This window comes from Aphidius gifuensis, linkage group LG6 (genome assembly GCF_014905175.1).
Source record: "Aphidius gifuensis isolate YNYX2018 linkage group LG6, ASM1490517v1, whole genome shotgun sequence".
In the NCBI taxonomy this organism is placed as follows: domain Eukaryota; kingdom Metazoa; phylum Arthropoda; class Insecta; order Hymenoptera; family Braconidae; genus Aphidius; species Aphidius gifuensis.
Window position 1 is genome coordinate 3275773 of NC_057793.1, and position 23304 is coordinate 3299076.

Genomic DNA, 23304 nt, shown 5'->3' on the forward strand with positions numbered 1-23304 from the left:
GTTGTAGAATGACAGAGTACCATAGGCATATCCCTCAGTTGTATGAAAAGGGTTTGCTTGCGGCAAAATTGGGTGTCAAGAGGTAAAAGAGTGACAGAGAGCGAGAGAGAGGATTAATTTAACGTTTGACTTTATCTCTTTATCTCTGTCTCTCTCTCTCTCTCATCATCAGCTCAATCAACTGATCGAGTGTCCTCTCGATTATATTTTAACTTCTACACCCCCATTGCGTTCGATTGGCAATTGGTCATTGGCTCGAGGAGTGCCACCAAGAGTGCCTTGGGCTATTGTAGAGATGAATTATATCCATATATGGAGCAAAGTAGAAAGGGATAATATGATTGAGAGGGGTGACTTGAACGCGTTTGAGTGGACAGAATGATCGTCAAACTAATTACCCGTTTATCTCGATACCAACATAGTAGTGTCACGTGTCACCATCAGACAATGATCGTTTGGTTCTAAAATCAAACTATATATATATATTTTTCTTTTTCATATGTTGAACACACACACACACACTCTTCAATCAATAATCTTCATATGACATCATCACCACCCACAAAACAATTAACTTGCATGCATTGAGTTAAAAAAAAAAAAATTAAATTTTCACTATATTTTTTGTTTAAATTTTAAACAAAATAATTTAATGTAGAAATGAAAAATGTAAATTTTTTTAATTCAATATTTGGATAAGTTTTTTTTTTGGAGAGAAATTAGTATTTATTCAATTGAAATGTAAATATTTATTTATTATACAATATTAATAATTTGTTGATCATTTTTAAAATCTATTAATCATAAATATATTATTATTTTTTTTTATTACATGGCATATTATAAATTTATATTTTTTTTCTAGAATTATTTACAATATTTCAAATGGAATGACTACAAAAGTATTCATGTCACTTTAAATATAATGTCACTTGACATATTTATATTGAATATCTGACATTGAGCTTCAATTTTCATGATATTATTTTATGATTGATCTATTTGATATTAGTGGTAAAGAAAAAGTATTTACTATTAATACTTACGGGAATAAAAAAAAAAAAATCCATACTCAAGTGAAAATAATTTTATTTTTTATATTATTTTTTTATATTTCTTTGGTCTTCTTTCGAGTTGAAATTTACGCCAAGAGCATACGCGTTTTTCACTTTGTCTCTAGTCAGTGACATTGATCGATGTTAAATAGAAAACTTGGTGGTTGTGATGATGAGTATCACACATTTTGCCTTCAAACGAAGGACTGACTTTGAAACAATTTCTTTTAACATTCTCGAGTCTATTAAATCTCATAATAAAAAAAGAAAATAATAATAATAAAAAAATGTCATTTGAAGAATTTAATATTCAATAATTTAAAAAACAATCGTAACTTTATTTTTTTTTTATTTGCCTCGAGGTGAAACATATACATATCGATAAATTTATATTTCAAATTAACGTGCTTGTATTTTCATACTGTATGTAAACATGAAAATAATTTAATAAAAAATAAATTAAAATCATATGATTATTTAAACAGACAATAAAATTGAAATTAAAAAAAAAAAAAATGTGGGAAAATATTTTAATTAAGCAGGTGATGAAAATAATCAATATACCGTGAAATTAATGTCGTATAATTTACTCAATGTATTTATGAAATATTCGATAATCCTGTTATACAGAGTGTATAACCATTGGGTTACAGTAATTTTCAACTAACGATCTCATCCTCTACTGTCGTCGTCGTCATCGTCATCGTCGTTGTCGTAGTGGTATTTTATCGAAAGCAACCGGATATACCTTGTAACTTAGACACGCTTGAATAGTGGTTTACTTTGATTGTAACGTGATTGTAAATCGATTCAACAATAACGATCGTTGAGTTCACTACTCCCAAGACTCTTTTGTCATATTTGAAATTTATTGAACACCCAAGAATGATAAGTTTTTTCTCATCGAGACATATTTAGGTCATGATTTATGAAACACAAAAAAATATAAAAAAAAAACTTATTCGTTATTTTTATTTGTAAATATATTGACAACAAATATAAGAGAAAGAAAAAAAATTATATTAAAACTTTCTAATAAATATAAATAAAATTATCAACAAAAAATTATAATAAAATTTTATTAATATAAAAATATATGAAAAAAAAAAAAATATTTTGTAAAATGAACAGTAATATTTCGTTATATTTTATATAACTTTATTTATTTTTTATTTTTTATACAACAAAAAAATATAAATGTTATTCTTAAAAAATAATAATATATATCGTTTTGTCATTAGTCACGCGATATAGCATGCAAAGTATAGTAACAGACAAACCAAACAGCCACATCATGTTAAAACAAACTTAAAACGCCCAGCTATGAATACTTAATTTTACTAGCTTTCATCTTGTATACTCCCTATACCTTCATTAAGAGTTACTCGGTTTACTCCTCTATTATATACGTGTATATAACTGACAAATAACAATATTTCAAATTTTATTATTAACCATAATGTACAATAAATCTTATTGACATTAAGCTTATCTGCATCCCCAAGCAAACATTTTGTAATTTTGTGTGAAAAATATATATATTATTTTTTATTGTTAAACACAGTAGAAGCATTAGTATACATTCTTGATGTTGATAATAGTTGTATGATTTGGTGAGTTAAACTCAACACTAAATTGTTGGTAATCGCTTCGTATAACCTTTTGTCCAGAAAATCATTTTGTCTAGTTTATAGCAAAATGACCACGATTATGATTTAAATTAAAAATTTTCAACTCTTTCGAGCGTGTATTTTGTGGTGAATCAACTATGTCTTTACTCTCTCACTTAAATTTTACGTTCTAATATATATTTATTAGCATTTTAATTTCAATCAATTTTTACCTTTTTTTTATTTTTCTTATTCGATCAACTACTTTTTTTCCATCGACTCATATATTTCATATGAAAATATGTATCGAAATATCAATTTACCAACCACATTATTTCTTCGTATATAACAATGCATTTTTTTTTTTTTTTTCAATATTGGGTTTATAAAATGAACGATATGATGTTCAACATTGTGAATCTTTTGAATATTTGACGCTCCTGGGCAATAAAATGAAGCATCAATCGATAAGTAGTGTGGTTTTTATGTCACATGAAAATTTTTTTTTGTTAAAGTAAATTTATAAAAGTAAAATATTATATACAAACAAGTATAAATATACACTGAGTAAAGTGAAAATTAAATTTAAAAGTTTTTTTTTGAAATGATATCTTATATGTGTTGAATTATTCTTCAATATTTATCAACACATCACCTCCCTATTTTTTTTTTTTTTTTCAAACTTTGTAAGAGCTGTAATAGAGTTTAAGAGTTTGAAGTCTTCAAATTGTTGAAAAAAAAAAAAAAATGTAAAGTCATCAACAGTTATAAGTCGTCGGAGTTATTATATACTCATACTACTTGACAACCATTGTTTGGTGAATTATTAAGTTGGTTGTCCTTACTCAGTTATTTACCCTGTCTTTTATTTCATTTTTTTTTTTGTTTTTATGTTGCTCCAATTTATTTTGTATACTATTACCCTTGTGTGAATGAAATTTATAACGATGTGAATTATAACTCATTTATAACGTTCGTTGAATAATTTCAATTTACAAAAATTAAAAAAAAAAAAAGTAGAAAAGTTACCTGTGTATAATTGTATAATTATTGTTGATGAGATGACGACGGAAGTGGTTGTGCATAAATTGCATTTAACAGCCGATCAGCTACTACCGGAGATTGCCAAATTAATTAGCGATTTTACAGATTAATATTTTCATAAAATCATAATGCATATGTGTGTATTGTTTTTTTTTTTTTTTTTCTAATTCCAACACGAATATGTGACACCAACAACAAACATCGCATGCAAATAACAAAAAAATTCATTTCTTTTTTTTATATTATTACATAACATGTTGATTGACGTAACATTGTTTGCATAAAATTATCTCGAAAAAATAACTTTGAATTTAATTTTGAATGTGTGTTATGTATGTTTTTGATATTAAAAACAATCCGTAGGTTATGTATCATACATAGGCAACATCAAATTTTCAAACTCACAAAGTTAAACTTGAAATTTTCTAAAACAAAAATAATAATAATAAAAATAATGATAATAATATTTATATATCGTTGATAAAGGAACTGTGAAAAGCTCAAAATCATGGCAGTGTATCAAAAATACTTTGACAACAGTATCTCGTGACATGAATCTTCATAAAATATAAAAATAAATAAAATATAATAATAAATTGCTGAATTCGCTATTGTTGAGACATCTGATGTTGATAATTATTTTTAATAATAATTTTGTTATTATTATTATTATTATTTGTTATCATTCAAAGAATATAATAATGAAAAAAATAAAATAAAATGTATTTTATTTGTTTTTTTATTTTTTAATTTCCAATGAAAAAAAAAATATATATTTTCATTGAAGTTGATTATTTGTTCCTTTGCTGAAAAAGACTACAAGCAGATTATTTTCTTTTGTGTTTCATCATATTGAATATACAAAATAAAAAAAACTAATATATATTTATAAATAAAACATGCAAGAATAATGGTAGACAGTATTGTTTATGTAAGTTGAGAAATAAGAAAAATTGTAGATGAGAAGACGACGTGCAACTGAGTATATTTCTAAAGAAAAATAAGAAGATGAAAACCTAGTAAATAAAAATATACACTGAATAAATAAACTTATATATATTAAAAAAACATAAAAGGCAAAAAAAAAAAATATACAAAAGAAAAATGTGTGACTGGATGAATAAAAGACTAGTGACTATAAAAACTCGATAATGAAAACGGAAAATGTATTTTCACCATTTATTAATTTTTTTTTTTTTTTTTGAGAATTTATTTATATTAAATTTGTCTTTGTCGTTTTTAATTTTATCTTTCTTAAATTAATCTTAATTACATCATTTTTTTTTTCGCAAAATAATAAAGCAGTTCAATTATATTTTTCATTTATTCCACCCCTCGAATAAAAATGATCAAAACTCATCTCAATTTAATATTTTAAGACACTATAAAAATATAAAATGCTACTTTACTGTCTTACAAAAATTTTACTTCATCTCAAATGAAATAAAATTCTCTCTATTTACATGAAAAATTTATAAAACAAAGAACAAAAAATATATAAAAATATAAAACATTTAATGAAAATTTCAGCAGCATATGAATATTGAAGTTAAAAAAAATGTAAAGTAAAGTATAAGACGCTTAAAAATAAGTGCCCTTATAAATTTTACCTAATAATTCATTAAAATGATTTATTATTTATCAAATAATAATATTGTCATTCATATTTTTTGTCTTTTCTTTCTGTTGAAATATTTTATCCATCATTAAAATTTAATAATTTTATAAATACCAAAAATAAAATTACATTTTTATTTATTTAATTTTTTTTCGTTGTATTTACGTAAGATTACAATTATTTGTACCGGATGTTTGTTGATTAAAATTTTTTACCAACTATACACAAGGTATAGTGTGTATATACACAAAAGATTAAGCAACGATTTTGGTTTCTCTAGAAAACCGCACAAACGTAAACTTCAACGAAAATCTGGTTCAACAACAACACACAATGCTGGTAAATAAAAGCGAATCATGTGCTGCAGGAAATGGTATCTTTTAGTTTGTTACAGACACTGAAAATAGTCCTTTTATTTATATATATGTATAGCAACACAATGAATCTGCGGTACTTGTGGCAATGTCCTTGTGCGTATCTCAACAATTCTCTCTGGACACAATAGGCTTTTCTTCTTATCCTCTTATATATTTCAATTTAAACAATAATAGGATTTTCCTCAATCTTCTGATAGTATTGTTAACGTGATCTGCAATTTCAACATAATAAAATAAATTTTAATTAAACAACAATTGAATTAATCAATTATCAAATTTATAATTTGTATAATTATTTTTTAAAAATTTAATTTTTTTATTTTTAGTTCATCTTGTTTTAAATTCTAATGATAAATATCAAATTATATTTTCAATATACTGAAAATTATGTTGTTTATATGGTTTTTATTTATTTATTTTTTTTTAAATATTGAATTACCATTATATAATATTTCAAAATATAATTTGATTTGTTAAAATTGACCTGTATTTGTTAATACATAATTGATGATTTTGTTAAATTTAATGATGAATCATCACCAGATATTCCAAATAACTATTCATTAATATTTTAGCATTGCTTCCATGAAACATGAGATTATGAGGCAAATGTATAGTTATATATTATACCAATTCAATATTAGTTTGCTGGATAAATTAGCTCTTCAGAGTATATGAATATCATGTGACCCGACATATCCATAATCCTGTTCTTCATTAGGTCACCCTAACCTCCCAACTTTGATTAACAATAATATTTTTTTTGTTATTTTATATGGGGTATATATAAAATTATAAAATTATAATATGATAATATGATCGTATGTCAATATTGCGTTAATGCGGTTAAATATATATTTTTTTTTAAAAAATCAAAACATCAATAATTTATAATCAAAGGTACATACATAATCAGGATAAGAGCATAAACATATTTTGACATATTGATGAAATTAATTGGAATTGATATGATATACATCTTATATGCATATCCGTCGATTAGAACACATGTCAATTGGTCTTGGTCCTCATTAGTACAGCTCAATCGACTAGCATCAATAACTATCCTCCTTCTCATTTCCTCCCACTCTTGTTTCTCTATCTATCTTTAGCTATCCCTCTCTCACTCTAAATGTTACCCCTCATTCAGTCTCAATATCACCACATGAGTCAAAGTTGAGGGGATCAAACCAGGCAATACATATTACATCCATCCATATGATCCTCGATAAACCCTCTCTCACCACACCACCAACTTCTGTATGCTTGCATTAGGTGAAATTATACGCCACTCAAGCAGCCCTACAAACACACGCATCCTTGATGACGTAATATGACGACACTGTATATTACACACACAAATTATATTTGACATACAAAATTTTATATGAGATATAATTTCTATTTATTTGTTTGAAAAAATAATTAGTTTATCCATTGTTTAATGATAATAATTAAATGACAATGAAAGTAAAAATAATAATCAATGAATCTGTTACAAATTAGTCAATATATAAATTATCTATGCATCTCTCGTATTCACATTGATCGTCATACATTTATCTTGTCGTTTAATTTATGTATTCAAAAATACATTCAACAGCAAAATTATGTATTCATACGTTTCGATATTTTGTCGATAAATGCATTTACCTCAAACATGTATTTTTTTTTATTTTAAACTTTTTTTTTTTATTTATTTAAAATTTTGAATGATGAAAAAAAAAAAATAACTCAGTTATAAAAATGTTTAAAGTTTAACATTTCTATTTATACAGAAAATATAATTTAAATTTTTTTTATTTGAATATTATTTAAATTACAAATCAATAAATTTGAAAAAAAAAAATGTTTTTATATATAGTTATAATAAAATGAGAGAAAGAAATTGATAAATAAATGTTTATTTAATTATTTTCCATCAATAATTGATAGAAAAAAATTATCTTACAATTTAAAATCTCTAGAATGTTTATAAAATAGTGTATTTAACGTAAGTTATATCAAAGTCATACACAACATAATAACATTTTACATTAATGTCTTTCTCATTTTGTCTGCCAATATTAAACTAATAATTTCAGTTACTTTGACAACCCTTAACAAGTAGCTTAACATTATTCTCCTCCAACATTTACAAAGAGAAACACTCAAATACTGCAAAAGCTCTTATTCACTTATACAATAACAATTGCTTTCAAATAACAATTCCACTACAACCACACTTGTAATACATTTTTTTTATTTTTCTATTTATACAAAATATTATTATTACACATCTTATATAATTAAATAATCCATGTTTGTAAAAAAAATTCATGAATGTTCATTTATCGAAATAAAAAACGAAAAAAAAACCTCGACAAAATTTCATTTTCTATTATTATATTCATTATCATTAATGTCGTCAATTATAATTTTTATCATTTCAAGCAAGATAAATATAATGTTGAAATATTACAGTAATAATAATAATAATAATAATAATAATAATAATAATAACTATAGTGTGTGTCTAGAGCATTTATCCCATCTTCACAGAAATGATTTGAGACTAAAACTTGCAACAAGCTTTTCGACCTATCCACCTTGGTTCTTCACATAACAGCTTTTGGTTTATCTTGACTTTTCGAAGTCCTTTGATTACACTTGGTAAACTATGATATATAAATATATATGTATATACTCATGTTATACGATGTTATGTTTTAGTACATCACGTGGCTTCTGGTATTTTCTGTATATATTTGATCTTTTAGATATAATACGAGATGAAATAGGATATATATCAAACTGACATTTTCCAATGAGAAAATAAAAAATGGATAGTTGAAAAAAAATAAAAAGAAAAAAAAATCAAGAATGGAAAAAGAATAAGATGAAGAAATAAAAAGAAGGGGAGATAGGTTGGACAGATAGATAGGTAGATAGTAGAATGACACGTCACGTGAATTGGCTATATACCAAGTGAATAAGTTCATTGAGGGTGAGAAATTTTTGTTGAATCGAAAAATGAAAAGTATAGGAGAATTGAGAAAAATTGGAGAGCAAAATATAATGAGATATATACACTATTGGCTGATAGATTAAGAAGTGAAGATTCGTCTTTAGTATAAAGAAAAAATAATAAAAAAAAAATATATATTTAAGAAAAGTAATAAGATAAAAAAAAATTAAAAAAAAAAATAATGTTGAAAATTGACTTTAATTTTTTTATTTTTTTAAAAAGTAAAAAGATGGATGATATTAAAGTTCCAGATGCTGTTTAACTTTATTTTTACTTTCTCTTATAAAATACCTAATTTTATTATTTTATTCTTCTTACTTTTATTATTTTTTTTTTTACTTTTTATTCATTAATTTTATTTGATTCTATTTGACTTTTCTTATGATGTTAAATTAATTTTTTTTTTATTAAATATAATTGATAAGTTAAGTATTCATTTATTTGAATGATGAAAATATTAATTTCATTTAACTTTGTTGATTTTTAATTGAAAACTTTATTTAAATTTTAAATTCAATTAAATTTATTTGTTAATTATGGATTTATTAGCGCATCAATCAAATATTTTATTTTTAACGAAATATAATTACAATGTGACAGATAGATTTATTATAAATATTTTTAATATTTTTTTCAACACTGTATAACACTTGACAAGACAGATCATGATGGATTAAATTAAATAAAAAATAAATTGTAAACTTTTTTTTTATATTTTTTATATTTTTTCTCAGCTCAATAATATTTAATTATTTTGATAAACTTTTTTCCATCAAATTTGTTATTATTTTTGTGTATTTTTTTTTTTCAAATAATAAATTGTTTAATTATAATAATATTTTTATGGAAAAAATAGTTTTTTGTGTATGGTTGTGAGAAAAGGGTTGATACCGGCAATGGATCGAATAACTAGAGCATTGACCCTAAACTGTGCATTGCCAGTTTGACCACGGGTGGCCCGTTTCGACTCAACCCAGCCCTGTTTACCGTCAACGCAATGAGACTCTCTCTCACAGCAAGTCCTGCGGCTGTTATAAACAATGTGAAATACAGCTCCAAACCGACAAGCGATTGTATCAACGACATTGCGAGGAGTTAACCCCATTTTCTGGCTTCATCACGAAAGAAAAATACTGTATACAAGCCTTACAGGCATAACATCATTTCACATTCCGCTGGTTAGAAAAAAAATATAAAACATGTGCAAATTTTATCGTTGAAATATAATAACAATAATACATAAAAATAAATAATTAAATAAAGTTGAATTTTTTTTTATTTTTAAGAAAAAAAATACTTGTATTTATTTTACATCTCAGTTTTATTTTAAATACTATTACAATTATATTTATTATTATAATTATTTTTCATTTCGTATTCAAAGATAAGCAGTTTTCTTTTTTTTTTTTTTTCGCGATATATATAAGGTGAACATTTTCCAATGTGCTAATCTCCAGAAAATAATCCAAAGAAGTGGATGAAGAAGCTTACGTTAGTGATGAAATAAAAAAAAATAAACTAAAAATTATAAAAAAAAAAAAAAAAACAGAATGAAAAAGAAAAGCTGTGGCATTTCTTTTGCGTCTCACTAGTTTTTTTTTTTTATTTTCTTTTTTTATTTTATTGCACTGCGGCAAAGGCGATTGACCCAGTCTGGCTTGAAAATCAGACGATTTTTTTTTTCACATTCTCCCCTCGTATTCGTCCACCTAGAAGGATCAAGTCGTCTGCTATATTAATGACCGGAAGCCAATGGATTATCCAGCACGGATTCTCAGGATTTTCTTAGTCGTCTAAATCATGAAGAACTTTACTCTTAAATTAATTATCTCATGTCTCATCTGGATAAATTAATTTACTTGCATTGAAAATTATTATGACAAAAATAACATATCATAAAAATGATAATAACAATCAAAGTGAACAATAAAAAATAACATGAATCATATATATTTATTAAATCACTTAACACTATTTTGAAATATTTTTATTTTCCGACAAATTGTTTTATTTTTTATATATTTTTTTTATTTTTTTTTGCAATCGTTGGCATATTTTCCACATGACACACGCGACTTTTTATCATTTTTTTTTTATCTACATTTTCTTGAAATATTGCAAGTCACGTCACATACTTGATGCTATTGTCATCGTTGGTCGTTAAATTCCCGTGTCGCAACTACACAATATAAATTTCTTTTTTTTTCAATTGTTTTTTATTTTTGACAAACATCTCACCACACAGTCTTGAGTGAAAAATGTTACCAATATATAATTCTTATATTTTATGAATAAAATAAAACACAATAATAAAATATTATATATATTTAAATTGATTAATTTATTTTAATTTTTATTTTCTTACAGAATTATGTGAGCAGACTTATTGTTCTTGGGGTGCACTTTGTGTTGTATCAGAAAGTGGTCGACCACTTTGTAAATGTCCTGAAGATTGTCCCTCAGTATCAAAGCCTGTGTGTGGTACTGACGGTGTAACTTACACGAATCGTTGTCAAATGAGCCAAAGTAGCTGCCGCAAAAGGACGAATACAGTGTTCAAGAGCGAAGGACCTTGTGGTAAGTACTGAAAATCTCTTTAAATCCCTCTTGGATGTTATGTCAACCGTGATAATTCCCAAAAGATTACTATATCCTAGTACTGTATACTATCAAGGGAAAAATCACTCTGTTAGTTTTGACTCTCATTCTCAACATTGTGTAAACTGTTATTTTGATTTTTATTAAGTATTATTACTTTTTTTTATTCTCTCGTAATTTAAACTATCAACAAATAATAACTACACATTTCTAGTTATTAAAAGTTTAAAAATAAAAAATATAATTCTACAAGTTGATGATGTTGACAAGTGAAATGATAAATTTTCACGTTGCAAGAGTAAAATTAATTAGTGTTAGAAATGATCATGGGGAACAGAGAAAATAAATGCGTTGGGTAAATTATAGATTTTTAGAATGAGAATTTATTTTTAAAAAAATTATTTGTCTTATCGAGGGAATACAAGATTACCAATAAATACAAACGGAAAAAAAATAGAATAAATAACATCAAGTATAAATAAATAAACAAATTATAATTTTTTTTTTATGAAAAAATAAATAGCGATTAATGATGATTGGATATCGTATATTAGTGATTTATTTGTAAGATTCTACCTTCAATAAAAATATCATGAAGGCACGTAAGACATTATTGCGAGAGTAAGATGAAAAATCCTGATAAAAATGAAATGACAAAGTACCGTTGAAGCGCAACGTGTCCCCAGAGAAACGTGCAGAGAATACTCGACGATTTTGTCTCAATAAAATGCCAAAAAATAAAGAAAACAAATAATAAAAAAATAAATGTAAAAAAATATGTTTGAGTCGAAAAAACAAAAAAAAAAATTGAAAATAGTAGATGAGAGAGCAAAGAGTGAGTATTGTAAAAAAAAAAAAAATAGAAAAAAGTATAGGCTAAAAGTAAGAGAATATATATGTAGATATATTTTTGCCTAGTCGAGTTCGAATCAAGGCCAGAAAAATGAGAAAACACATTGATCGAACAAGCTTGCATACTCTGCATTGCCATTGAAATCTATATATCGATAACATGAGTATGTCGCATCGTATTCAAAAAAAGAATAAAAAAATAAAAAAAGCAACGATGACGTTCGCTTCGTTCTCTTTTATGTACTATAAATTCCACATCATCGAATTTCAATCGATCAAAAAAACCAGCTAAAATAAAAGACTCGTGTGTTTTATCGAAAAATACATACAATACAGAAACAATATATAAAATTATATTTTTATATTTATTATTTAAATTATTTTTAACAATATTTTATTTTTCTCAAGTTATTATATTCATTTTTTTATTTATCAACTAAATATTACATGTCAATATTTTTTTTTTTTTTATAATAATAAGTCTTCTAGTTGTTGAGAATAGTAATTTAAACATTTTTTCGTTTTTTTTTTTTATCAAACAGTCATAAAAATTCCAAATATCCAATATGAACCAATAAACAACATGAAAAATTTTTTGATAAAATAAATATCAAAATTTTCATATGAAAAAAAATAAAAAAAAAAAATGAATATACGACATGTTGTGCTAATAAAGTTATTTGAAATAAAAATATTATGAAAAAAATAATTTTAAATTAAATATATAATTAGTGGTGAGGTCAATGAGCCTCGTTGTTGTCTCTTTTGTTAAATTCTGTTTCGTTTTGTTGTTGTAATCGTTAAATTTTCATGTACGTGTGTTATTCCCACGAAATCGTATCATAAATTTGTGGATTTACCACAGGGATGGGCATAAAGAGGAAATATCGTCGGCTTTAGAGAGAATTGGGTTTCTATACAAGAGCCTTTTCACTATACAAGAGAAGGGTGATGAGGCAGTGGCGAGGAGGAGTAAAAAAGTGAAAGAGAAGATGAATATCATATAGGTGAGGGTAGGGTATACTGGTTGGCACGTGGCATTCGTGGTTTGTGTCACGATTTAATGGACTAATGTCGTACATAGTCGACGTACAAGGATGCCTCGGGGATACTACTCTGATTTTCATTTATATATTGTTCAAAATGAATGAGAACGTATAAAATAAGTGACCAAAATGAGGATGCTTTGTTCAAAATACAAAAGCAAAATTTTCATGTATGTGTAGCTATGAATTATTTCGAAATTAATTTCATCATAATTTTCTATATATTTCCTGTCTGACATAAGCGTTTACTTGTACTACTGTTTATCGAAATTGATGAGTTTAATGTTTGAATAATTATTAAATTATTATTTTTTTTTTTTTTATTATTAAGTATAAATATAACTGTAAATTTATTTGTAATTTATTTGTGGACAAACTCCAAAGCTAGCTGAGTTTAAATGAATAAAAAAAAAACTTATATTGAAATACTTTTAATTAATAACAAATATTCCGCGGTTTATTTCAATTTCACTAAAAATATTTAAACAGAAAAAACAGATTAATTACATAAGTTTTTTCGTGCTTTTATCTGTAATACAAAAATACAGATTTATTTTCGAAATAAATATATTGTATAATAACAATTGTGTAAACCGCATATTGAATTGGTTGTATAACTTTGTTAATTATCTAACCGGAAAATAATAATTAGATTTATTATCGTATTACTATTATAAAAGAGATTTATATTTATTGAAGTTCCATTTTTATTCTGGCTCTAATTTGTATTCGGTTTGATCAGTATCGATTAATAAATTGCTGAGATACGACAGATGATAAAATTTGAAAAAGAAAAAAAAACAATTTGATTTATCATATTTTTTTTGTAACCAAAAAAGAAAAATAAAAAAACATACTTCAAAAATTACTTGAAAGTTAAATTTTACAAATTATTTCATAATTGAAGATTATTTACATTTACAACCCAAATTTTCTGCTATGATACAAATGCAGACATATTAAGCATCCACCACACTTGTTTTTATTTTTCATAATTATTTTTTTTTTCTTTTTCTTTTATCTTCTTGGTCTATTGTGGATCACTCTGGAAAATGCAATTTACCACTCTTAATCTAAATTCTCATTCTTCAAAATAACCAAAAGATTATTAAATTCATATTTTTTTTTTTTGTAAATTATTTCAAAAATATTTATGTAGTTTTCAAGTTATAATTGGACATTTGATGATCATGAATATAAATCTTTCCATTTGAATTTTTTAATTAAAATATTTTTTTTTATGAAATCAATAAAGTTGAATATTCAAAGAAATGGATAATCTTTAAGATCAAGTTTAATTTTCATATTTAAGTATTAAGAAGTTAAGAATACTCGTTAAAATTAGTAATGAGAGAGAGTTTTAAAAAAAATTAAACATCTGAAATTTAACGTTGCTAATTGTGGTAGCAATTTCCTTGCCGGAAAATTGCCACAAAATTTCATTAATTTTATCGATTTAAGATGCACTTTGCTTCTCTGATCTTTTTGATGCTCAAGCCCAAGAAGATACGAAAATTTAAACTACAACGCACCAATGTGCTCCACTATTTCTAAGGAAAAGATAGTAGAGATGAGCCATCCTCGACCTCTCATATACCGTCTGGCTTTTTCATAAGGTTCTTTTCTGATCTCAACTTTCCAACGAAGTATTTTTTTTTCTCTCTTGCTCTCTCTTTCTTTTCATATATTATTTCTTCCCCTTTAAAAACCCTCAATTATTCATTTATTACGCTCCACAGCAGAAGAAATGGACTTCAATTTTTTATTCTCTCCATACTTTTTTCATATCTTTTATTATTATTTTTATTTCTTTTTTTTTTTTTTTTTTGGCACTCAAAATTACTGAAAAAATAAAAAAATAAATGTACGATTGAATGAGCTCTTTGAACAATTAAAATGAAAAAACATTTTGATATTATATTTAGTGTGATTTACTAGAAATATTACATTGTTTTTTATTTTTATAATAATTATTATTAATAGTTGTCAGTCAAAAAATAAATTAAACAATTATATTTTATTCAAGAATGTAGTTTTGAAAATGCATAATGATTCATAGAAATTATTATTTATCTACTTATTCTATTATTCGTAAACAAAATTTATATTATTATTTGAAATAAAAAAATAGACAATAGAATTTAGTACTACTCAGTATTTATTACAATTATTATTTTATAATTATTTTTAAATCGTACTCAATCAATAGAATTTTAAATATTTAATTTATAATTATTTTTCTATAACGATATTGAAAATCTATACCGTTCTATTATAATAATAATCAATATTTACGAAATTGGGTTGTTGATGCTTCATCTTGAGACAAGAGATTTGTCAAATTTTCAAAGTTAGTATAGAGTGAAGCAAAAACTTGGCAGTAATTGTTATCGTACAACTGCAAATGTCGATAAACCTTAAATAGTATGCAACTAGAAACTTAGTGGCTAATTTTAATGATTCATTAATTTTGAAATGGATGTTGACAGGAGATAAAGAGAAAGATGATTAAAAAAAAAAGAAAAAACCGTTGATTGGTTAGTCTGAGTATAAGAGGAGAATTATATAATATATAAACTATGAATTACTGAAGCAATTTGCTTTTGGAAATTCACTATATGATCATCAAAGAACTTGAAACTTTAATTAACTCAATCAGTGATTATCTTGGTTCATTGCTCCTTCAAAGTCTTCAATTTATAAATAGTAAATATAAAATTTGTTTAATATATAAATGAATCATATATAAATTTGTAGATAAATAATATATATAAATTATGATTTTTATTTTGTATTATTCTTTGTTTTTAACCGGATATTAAACGTTCTCGTTTGAAAACAAAATAAAGTGCTTTTTCGAGTTTCGAGATAAATACCTATTCCTTGAATCTGACATTATTTTTCTTGTTTTTTTTTTTTTTTTTTTTATGGTTACCTTTCTTTTGAGCTTTATTTCTTTTTTTTATTTTATCCATGAAAATGTCGGAGAAGAAGAATCAGGACACTCTTCTGTCCATGACACTGACAGGAAACGTATTTTACTCTTTCCGTTTCTTGATTCCTTGCATACATCTTGGGGTTTTCCGGTAAAAAAAATAAAATAAAGCGATCAGTACGTCGTCTACTTCGTTTCATAGATTGAACATTTTTATTTTATTTTCAACTCTATAAAAAAATATTTTCTGTAAGAAATATTGAGTAGATTTTTTTTTATTTTCGTGTATAGGGTTAAGGAAAATAAATAAATTTTGATATTATTAGTAATCAAAAGTATTTTAATCTTTGTATCAAATAAATTGTTGTTAATTTATTGAATTTAATCACGACTTGGCTTGAGAATTGAATAATAGAAAAAAATAAAATTAAGGAAAAATTTTACAACAAAAAAGGGTCAATGCACCTCAAGAAAAGGAAGAAATTTTACATTCAAGTATTTTGTTCACGCGACAAAGTCACGCAATTTCCTATCTCGTGATTTGTCCACCTGATCTTTGTTTCTAGATGCCTTGGTGACATGTAACTAAACGTTGAGGTGTAACTTTGACACGATTTTAACACTGATTAGCTTGATTCAAAATACAATATAGGTATATATAAAAGATAGTTATGTATACAAGCAAAGATCTCATGAACATGTTGCATGTCAGCTTTTATTTTATTTATTTCCTCAATTTTTCATTTCTTTTTTTTTCCTCTTTTTTTTATGACGCTGAAGCTAGCGTCCAAGTTAGCGTCTCGAATCTCCTGATCCCCCCAAAAAAGTCAATGATATAAAAAAACAACCCTCTAGAATAAATTACATCGTATTTAAAAAGAACAAATTCAGGGGTTGTTGGCTAAATAATTTTTTTAACTATGATAGAGTTGAGCTATCCACATAATTTTTTTTTTACTGAATTTTCTATGATCTAAACTAATTAAGGAAAAAAAATTATAATTTTTGAAATGGTCGAAGGGGGGTAGGGGGTGGATTTATACGATTCTACGACTACTGGTTTTTTTTTTTTTTTTTTACTATAATGGGGTTGAGCTATCCTTGTAATTTTTTTTTCAATCAATTGTCTAGGAACTAAGCTAGCTTAGAAAAAAAAATGGGAATTTTTGAAATGGTCCCAATGAAAATAATCCCTTGATTGAAAAATTCCCATTTTTTTTCTAAACTATTTTAAATCCTAGACAATATTAAAAAAAAAAAATTACGAGGATAACTCGATCCCATCATAGTCAAAAAAATTAAAAACAATTAAAATCCACCCCCTACCCCCCTTTGACCATTTCAAAAATTCCCATTTTTTTTTCTAAACTAGCTTAATCCCTAGACAATTTAATAAAAAAAAAATTACAAGGATAGCTCAACCCCATCATAGTGAAAAAAATTAAAAACAATTAAAAACCAGCCTCCACCTCTTTTTGACCATTTAAAAAATTTCGATTTTTTTTCTTTAATTAGCTTAGTTCCTAAACAATTTAATAAAAAAAAAATTACGAGGATAGCTCTATCTTAATAATAATTGATTGATCATAGGGGTCAAGAGCCGGGCCCAACAAAAGCCCTATATTCCTATGTTCCCTGTACTTTTAATTTCGAGACGCTTATTTCGACGCCAGCTTCAGCAATCAAATTAAAGTTAGCATTTAAACTGAATTTCTACGTCATTTTATTTTTAAATTATTTATTAAATAACTCAACTGATTATTGATTTGAAAAATTTTAATTTCAAAAACGAAAAAAAAAAAAAAATCTCAAAGCTCACAATGTGAAACATTTATGACTTTTAGTTATGTATTATAAAACGCCAATAATTGTCAAAAAAAAAAATGTATTGCATAGTATATTGAGTCTGAAGCATTCATGCAAAGCACAACGTGACAGTCGATATGGAAAAAATATAGAAAAAAAAAAAAGCATGTATATTGCATTTAAAAAAAAAAAAAAAATAGGAAGAAAGATATAAAAGAACCCGGGCAGCTACTACGTACCGAAAAAACGGCCCAGAGGGGAATTCAAGCGTGATCCTGAATTTTAGATTCAAATAGTTTTTTATTTTTTATTTTTTTATTTCATGTTTTTATTTGTTCTTCTTCTTGTCTATAGTATAGAATTTTTGTTTTATTTATTTATTCATTTATTTTATTTCTGTTATTTTTTGAAAAACAAAACTTGACTAACCATTTGTTATTTTTTCTGCCAGTTGAGAAAATATGTAAAACCATGCTTGATAGTGTGATGTACTTGTATGTTTATTGCAAAAAAGGGATAAAAAAAATATGTAAAAAAAAAAAAAAATAACCCAAACCACACACAAATATGAAAAAAAAAAAATTCGATTCCATCAAAATCTTTTAAACAAAAAAAATATCAAATAATATCAATAAACTAAAATAAAATAAATATATTTTTGCGTAGAAAATTTATGCAAAATTTCCATATAGCTGGAAATATCGATTGAATATCAAACAAATATGCGAAAGAGAAACAAAACTATATAGAGAGAAAGGAAATAAAGTGAGTGAATTTGTAAAGTTTGGGGCGTTAAGGGTCGATTCTATTGGAAATTTGGAATGAATTCCCATGGAACGTTGACCAAGTCGATTGCTCAAACAGAATGTTATGTAAATAACTACAAACTCTATGATTAAATTGCCTTGTTGATGAAACCAAAATGCCACTAGGTATATTCAAAGTTTTACAAATATCATGTATTTTTAAAACACTGAGTTTTATAAAGTTTTTTTTTTTTGTATTTATCAAATATTTCTACAAATTTAATAATGTATAACTTTGAATAAAAATTACAAAATAATAGAATTGTATTAATTCAAAATCAATAATTTAAAAGTAGAATATATTATTCTCGAATTTGTTGAATGGAATAAATTGTCATTTATTTTTAAACTTTTAAATATTTGATAAAAAAAAAATTTCAATGATGAAGATATTCAAAAATAAAAGTACTCAAAATTAATAGTCACGCATTCATAAGTTATCAAAGGCATAAAAATAAAATATGATTGATGTTAAACGGAAATTTTTTGGCAAATTTTTGTATGAAGGTCTTAATCCACGTTTTTTTTTTTCTTTCCCTGAAGGAAGTTTTCAATAAGGGCAGGTGAGTTATGCCTTTCCGTAACGACTTTTTCTTTTCGATTTTTCAGCTCTTTCGGATTCTTGAATCTCTACATATATATTCAACAATAAAAAAAACTTTCTTTTCCTATATTTTTATCCAACGGACATTCTTTTCTTCATGTCTTCCATCTTTATTTTTCTCCTCTATATTTCTTTCAATCTCACTTTCTTTCTTTACTTTTTCGTTTTTTTGAAAGTCGAAAACTTGTGCCTTTTCCCGATTCCTTCGCCCAGCTAATCTTGAAAAATAGCCTCGACATATTTCATAGGATTCAAACTTACAAGACCTTGCACCATCTCATTCAAAACTCAGTGTGACAATTTTTACGCTTAAATTTCAGCCATGTGATGTAGAGTTGTAAAGTTATTCGGATCATATCGAAATATTCTTATATAACTTGCTTGAATAAAGTTTTCAAAAAAGCCATTTGTTGTTTGACCATTGTGCACCTGTGCTCATACTTTAAAATATATATCTTTTACTAGTTTCTACTTATTCAACTTAAATAAAAAATAAAATCAAATAACACAAAATTGCAATAGACATAATATTTAATATCTATATCATCTTTTTCTTTTTAAAAATAATATTACATTTCGACTAATGTAAAAAAAAAAAAACATTCAATGTAATTAGAAAGAAAAAAAAAAAAAAGTTATTATTTAATTATTTACCTGCTCCTACATAGATAGTTAAATTTTCATTCTAATTTTTTCATACGCTCTTAAAAATAAAAAATAAAAATTATAGTCAGATATGAAAGTAAATCGGAACACAGATGGAACCTAATGGTATATATGTGGAGCCACAAAATTTCTCCAATTACGCAGGGTTTCGTTAAAAATATATACCTTTTTTTTTTTCTTTTAATTTTAATATTCCACACCAGCCACATAAAGCTGGTAAATCGCAGCATGCTGTACAGCACCAGCAAAATTCACGGAGTGAAAAAATTAAAAAAATTATATGAAAAAAAAAAAAAAAACGAGGCAATGTGTGAGTATTGGTGGGTATGAAAGCGAACGATATAGTGAGAAAAGTAGAAGAGGGTTTTAGTTTGAGAGTGCAGGTATTGGCAATGGCAGGTATTAAAGCATTTGTCAGCCACTCGAATATTAGCAAGGACGCTTACCATACCCTGACTCTTCGCGGTGTATAATACTTATTAGTAAAACATTCACTATATATCTTTGTACGGGCAAAAAGCCAAGCTAGTTACCAATTTGACCTACAACAAAATTACTAATTTTCAAGTATCGAAAACCTGCATTTCATTAAGGCACAAAAAAAATTTCAAAAAAAAAAAAAAACAAACATGTAATTAGTCTTTTAAAAAACATTAATTTTTTTCTATTCAATTTCTAATGTTTTTTTTTTTTTTTTCATCATCGCATAGGATATAATATTATTCTCATTATTATTTTTTTTTTTTTTGAAAATAAAAAGCTATTAAAATGTCTGACAAGTCTTGACATGAAAATTAATGTTAGTCAAAAAATTTTGAATTTTTTAAATAAATTCAAATGAATGGAGAATATTTTAATCAAGCGTATATGTGTAGATGAAAATGATAGAGATGATAAAATAAATTAAAAGGAAAAGATAAAAATGAAATAGAGATGCGGTATATTTGAGAAAAAAAATAAAAATTCCGGATACATCCGTATGTGATGTAGAACCAGAGGAACAAAGTGTTTCATCTTTTTGAATGAGGATGAACGGATGTGGTTGAATAAATTTTACTTCTTGAATTAATTGACTTTAATTATAAGGCAAGACAGGAAGCACTTTTACCTCTCATTAAAAGTAAGTCGAGTATATTTAAAGGAGGATGAAGAAGCTGAAAATCACAAAAACTCATTTCAAAGTGGTTGAATATTACATAAGACAAGTCATCGTCGCAAGTATACAAAATATCAAGGCTACAAGAAAATAAAAAACATTTTTTTTATGAAAAAAAAAAAAGAAAAAGACAGTAAATGAAAAAAAAAATAAAAATTTTTGTAAACAAGCTGAAAGACCACTAAGTAATCTAACGAATGAGAATTTTGAATGTGTTTGCAAGTCACCAATGCCCATCACACTTTTGGCTTGTTATTTTTCTTATCTGATCTGAGTAAAGTTTTTATTTTTTATTTTTTGGTTTTTTCGGAGCTTTCATTGCCGAATAAACCAGACACCAACCCCAATCTTTCAAGGGCTCACTAACTTTTCGTCTGTGATCATCACAGCCGAAGTGAAAAAGCCTTATCTTCCGTCACCCAACGTTCTTTCACTTTACTTTTTATTTATTTTTTTTTTAATTTTTTTATTCTTTCATTCAACCTTCTATTCGTTTTCCATTTTTTTTTTTCTTTCTACTTTCTTTTCCTTTCTTTATTTTATATTTTTATTTAAAAAATTTTTTTACTATTTTTCCGCCTTTTTATTTTTTTCCTCTTTGCAAGTAGTTTGACAGACGTTCACTCACACTTTTCTTCTTGCAACTAGAGCGCTTTAACTCTGAAACTAATTACAGTCAAGGCATAAGAGTGTTTTTACCCCTCTGTCTCGAATAAGTGATATAATATATATATATAGTTTTTTTCATCTTGCATAAATATACCTACATAAAAGTATATTTTATATTCAGTAAAAATATTTACAATTGTTCTTGTAAATTGTCCTTTATCTTGCTATGATAATTTTAATTTTTTTTTCATTTATAAGATGAAATTAGATATGAAAAGTTATTTCCTTTGTATATATATATTTATACGAGCTTTGTTATTTATTTATTTATGAAAATATTCATGACATTTATATATACTTTTACAAATATTTTAAACTATTCACCAAACGTTGTAGAAGACTGGATTTGAAATGAGACTTGGTCTTGTTGCACTTGCCACTTACTGCCATTTGCAAGTGGCATCAAGACTGTACAAACATCTCGAGAATGTTTATGTAATTTGAGTTAGTTGAAGAAACATTTTGTCATGATAATCTTGAATGACCTTTAAATAATATTTTAAAAATTTAAAATCTCCACAAAATGAAAATAGCTTTTGTTTCAAATAAATTAAATTATCATATTTTTCATTCAAATTTTCGTTTAAATTTTTAAATACAAATTGTACAATGTTAAATGAAATTTTTATAGCATTCATTAATATATCATTGCTTTTGTAATATATCATAGCATTTTTAATATTAATTTTAAATAAAATTAATATACTCGTACAATGTCAAAATTTCAATTTCAAAAAAATAATACATCCAACAAAAATAAAATTTTTAAAATCATATCAGTTGACTAAATATTTTACATACTCACAAATTTATAATACAATATTCATTGTTCATTTTCATTTTACAATTTAATTTCTACCATATTTTTTTTTTGTCATAAAAATACATACATTTATATAAAATTTCGTTTCTGGATTTTTCCAATTTTCCACAAGTTAATTTAGAATATACATTTTTCATCAACCCTTTGAAAATTAAAAATAAAAAAAACCATATTAATATCTTCATTTCTTTCATTCACTATTTCAATAGTCATTTAATTGAAAACTGTATACAGAAACTTTGAAACATTCAATTACTTAACGATGACAAAAATATTTCCAAATGCCATTGGCAGTTGATTTTTATACAAAGACCATTGTAAACGTTGAACAACCGATGAAATTTAAAAATTCATAAATCATCAGAGCATAAGTAATGATGTTAACATTCCCATACTGTAGTTAATGAAAATTATAGCAGTAAAATTCAACCATCAATTCATTAATAATTAACAAAGCTCAAACAATTTTCTCTCAAAAAAATTTTATATTTAAAAAAAAGCTGCAATAAATAAAATAACCAACATTTACAAATTCTAAATATGAAAATTAATATATAGAATTTCAAATTTTATTATAATTTATCAATTATCATACAACGATTGTTTCAATTGTGATGAAATAGAATATCAAT

The 23304-nt window shown here is 25.1% G+C and overlaps 1 protein-coding gene across 4 annotated transcripts in view; it reads left to right on the forward strand.

Annotated features, from left to right (window-relative positions):
• The window catches only part of LOC122858881 (agrin-like), a 159315-nt gene that overhangs the window by 97819 nt on the left and 38192 nt on the right, over positions 1–23304 (forward strand). For all 4 annotated transcript variants that reach the window (XM_044162098.1, XM_044162094.1, XM_044162095.1 and 1 more), the window contains one exon: positions 11079–11288. In XM_044162098.1, the coding sequence (XP_044018033.1) occupies positions 11079–11288 (210 nt within the window). The remainder of the gene's footprint in view (positions 1–11078; positions 11289–23304) is intronic.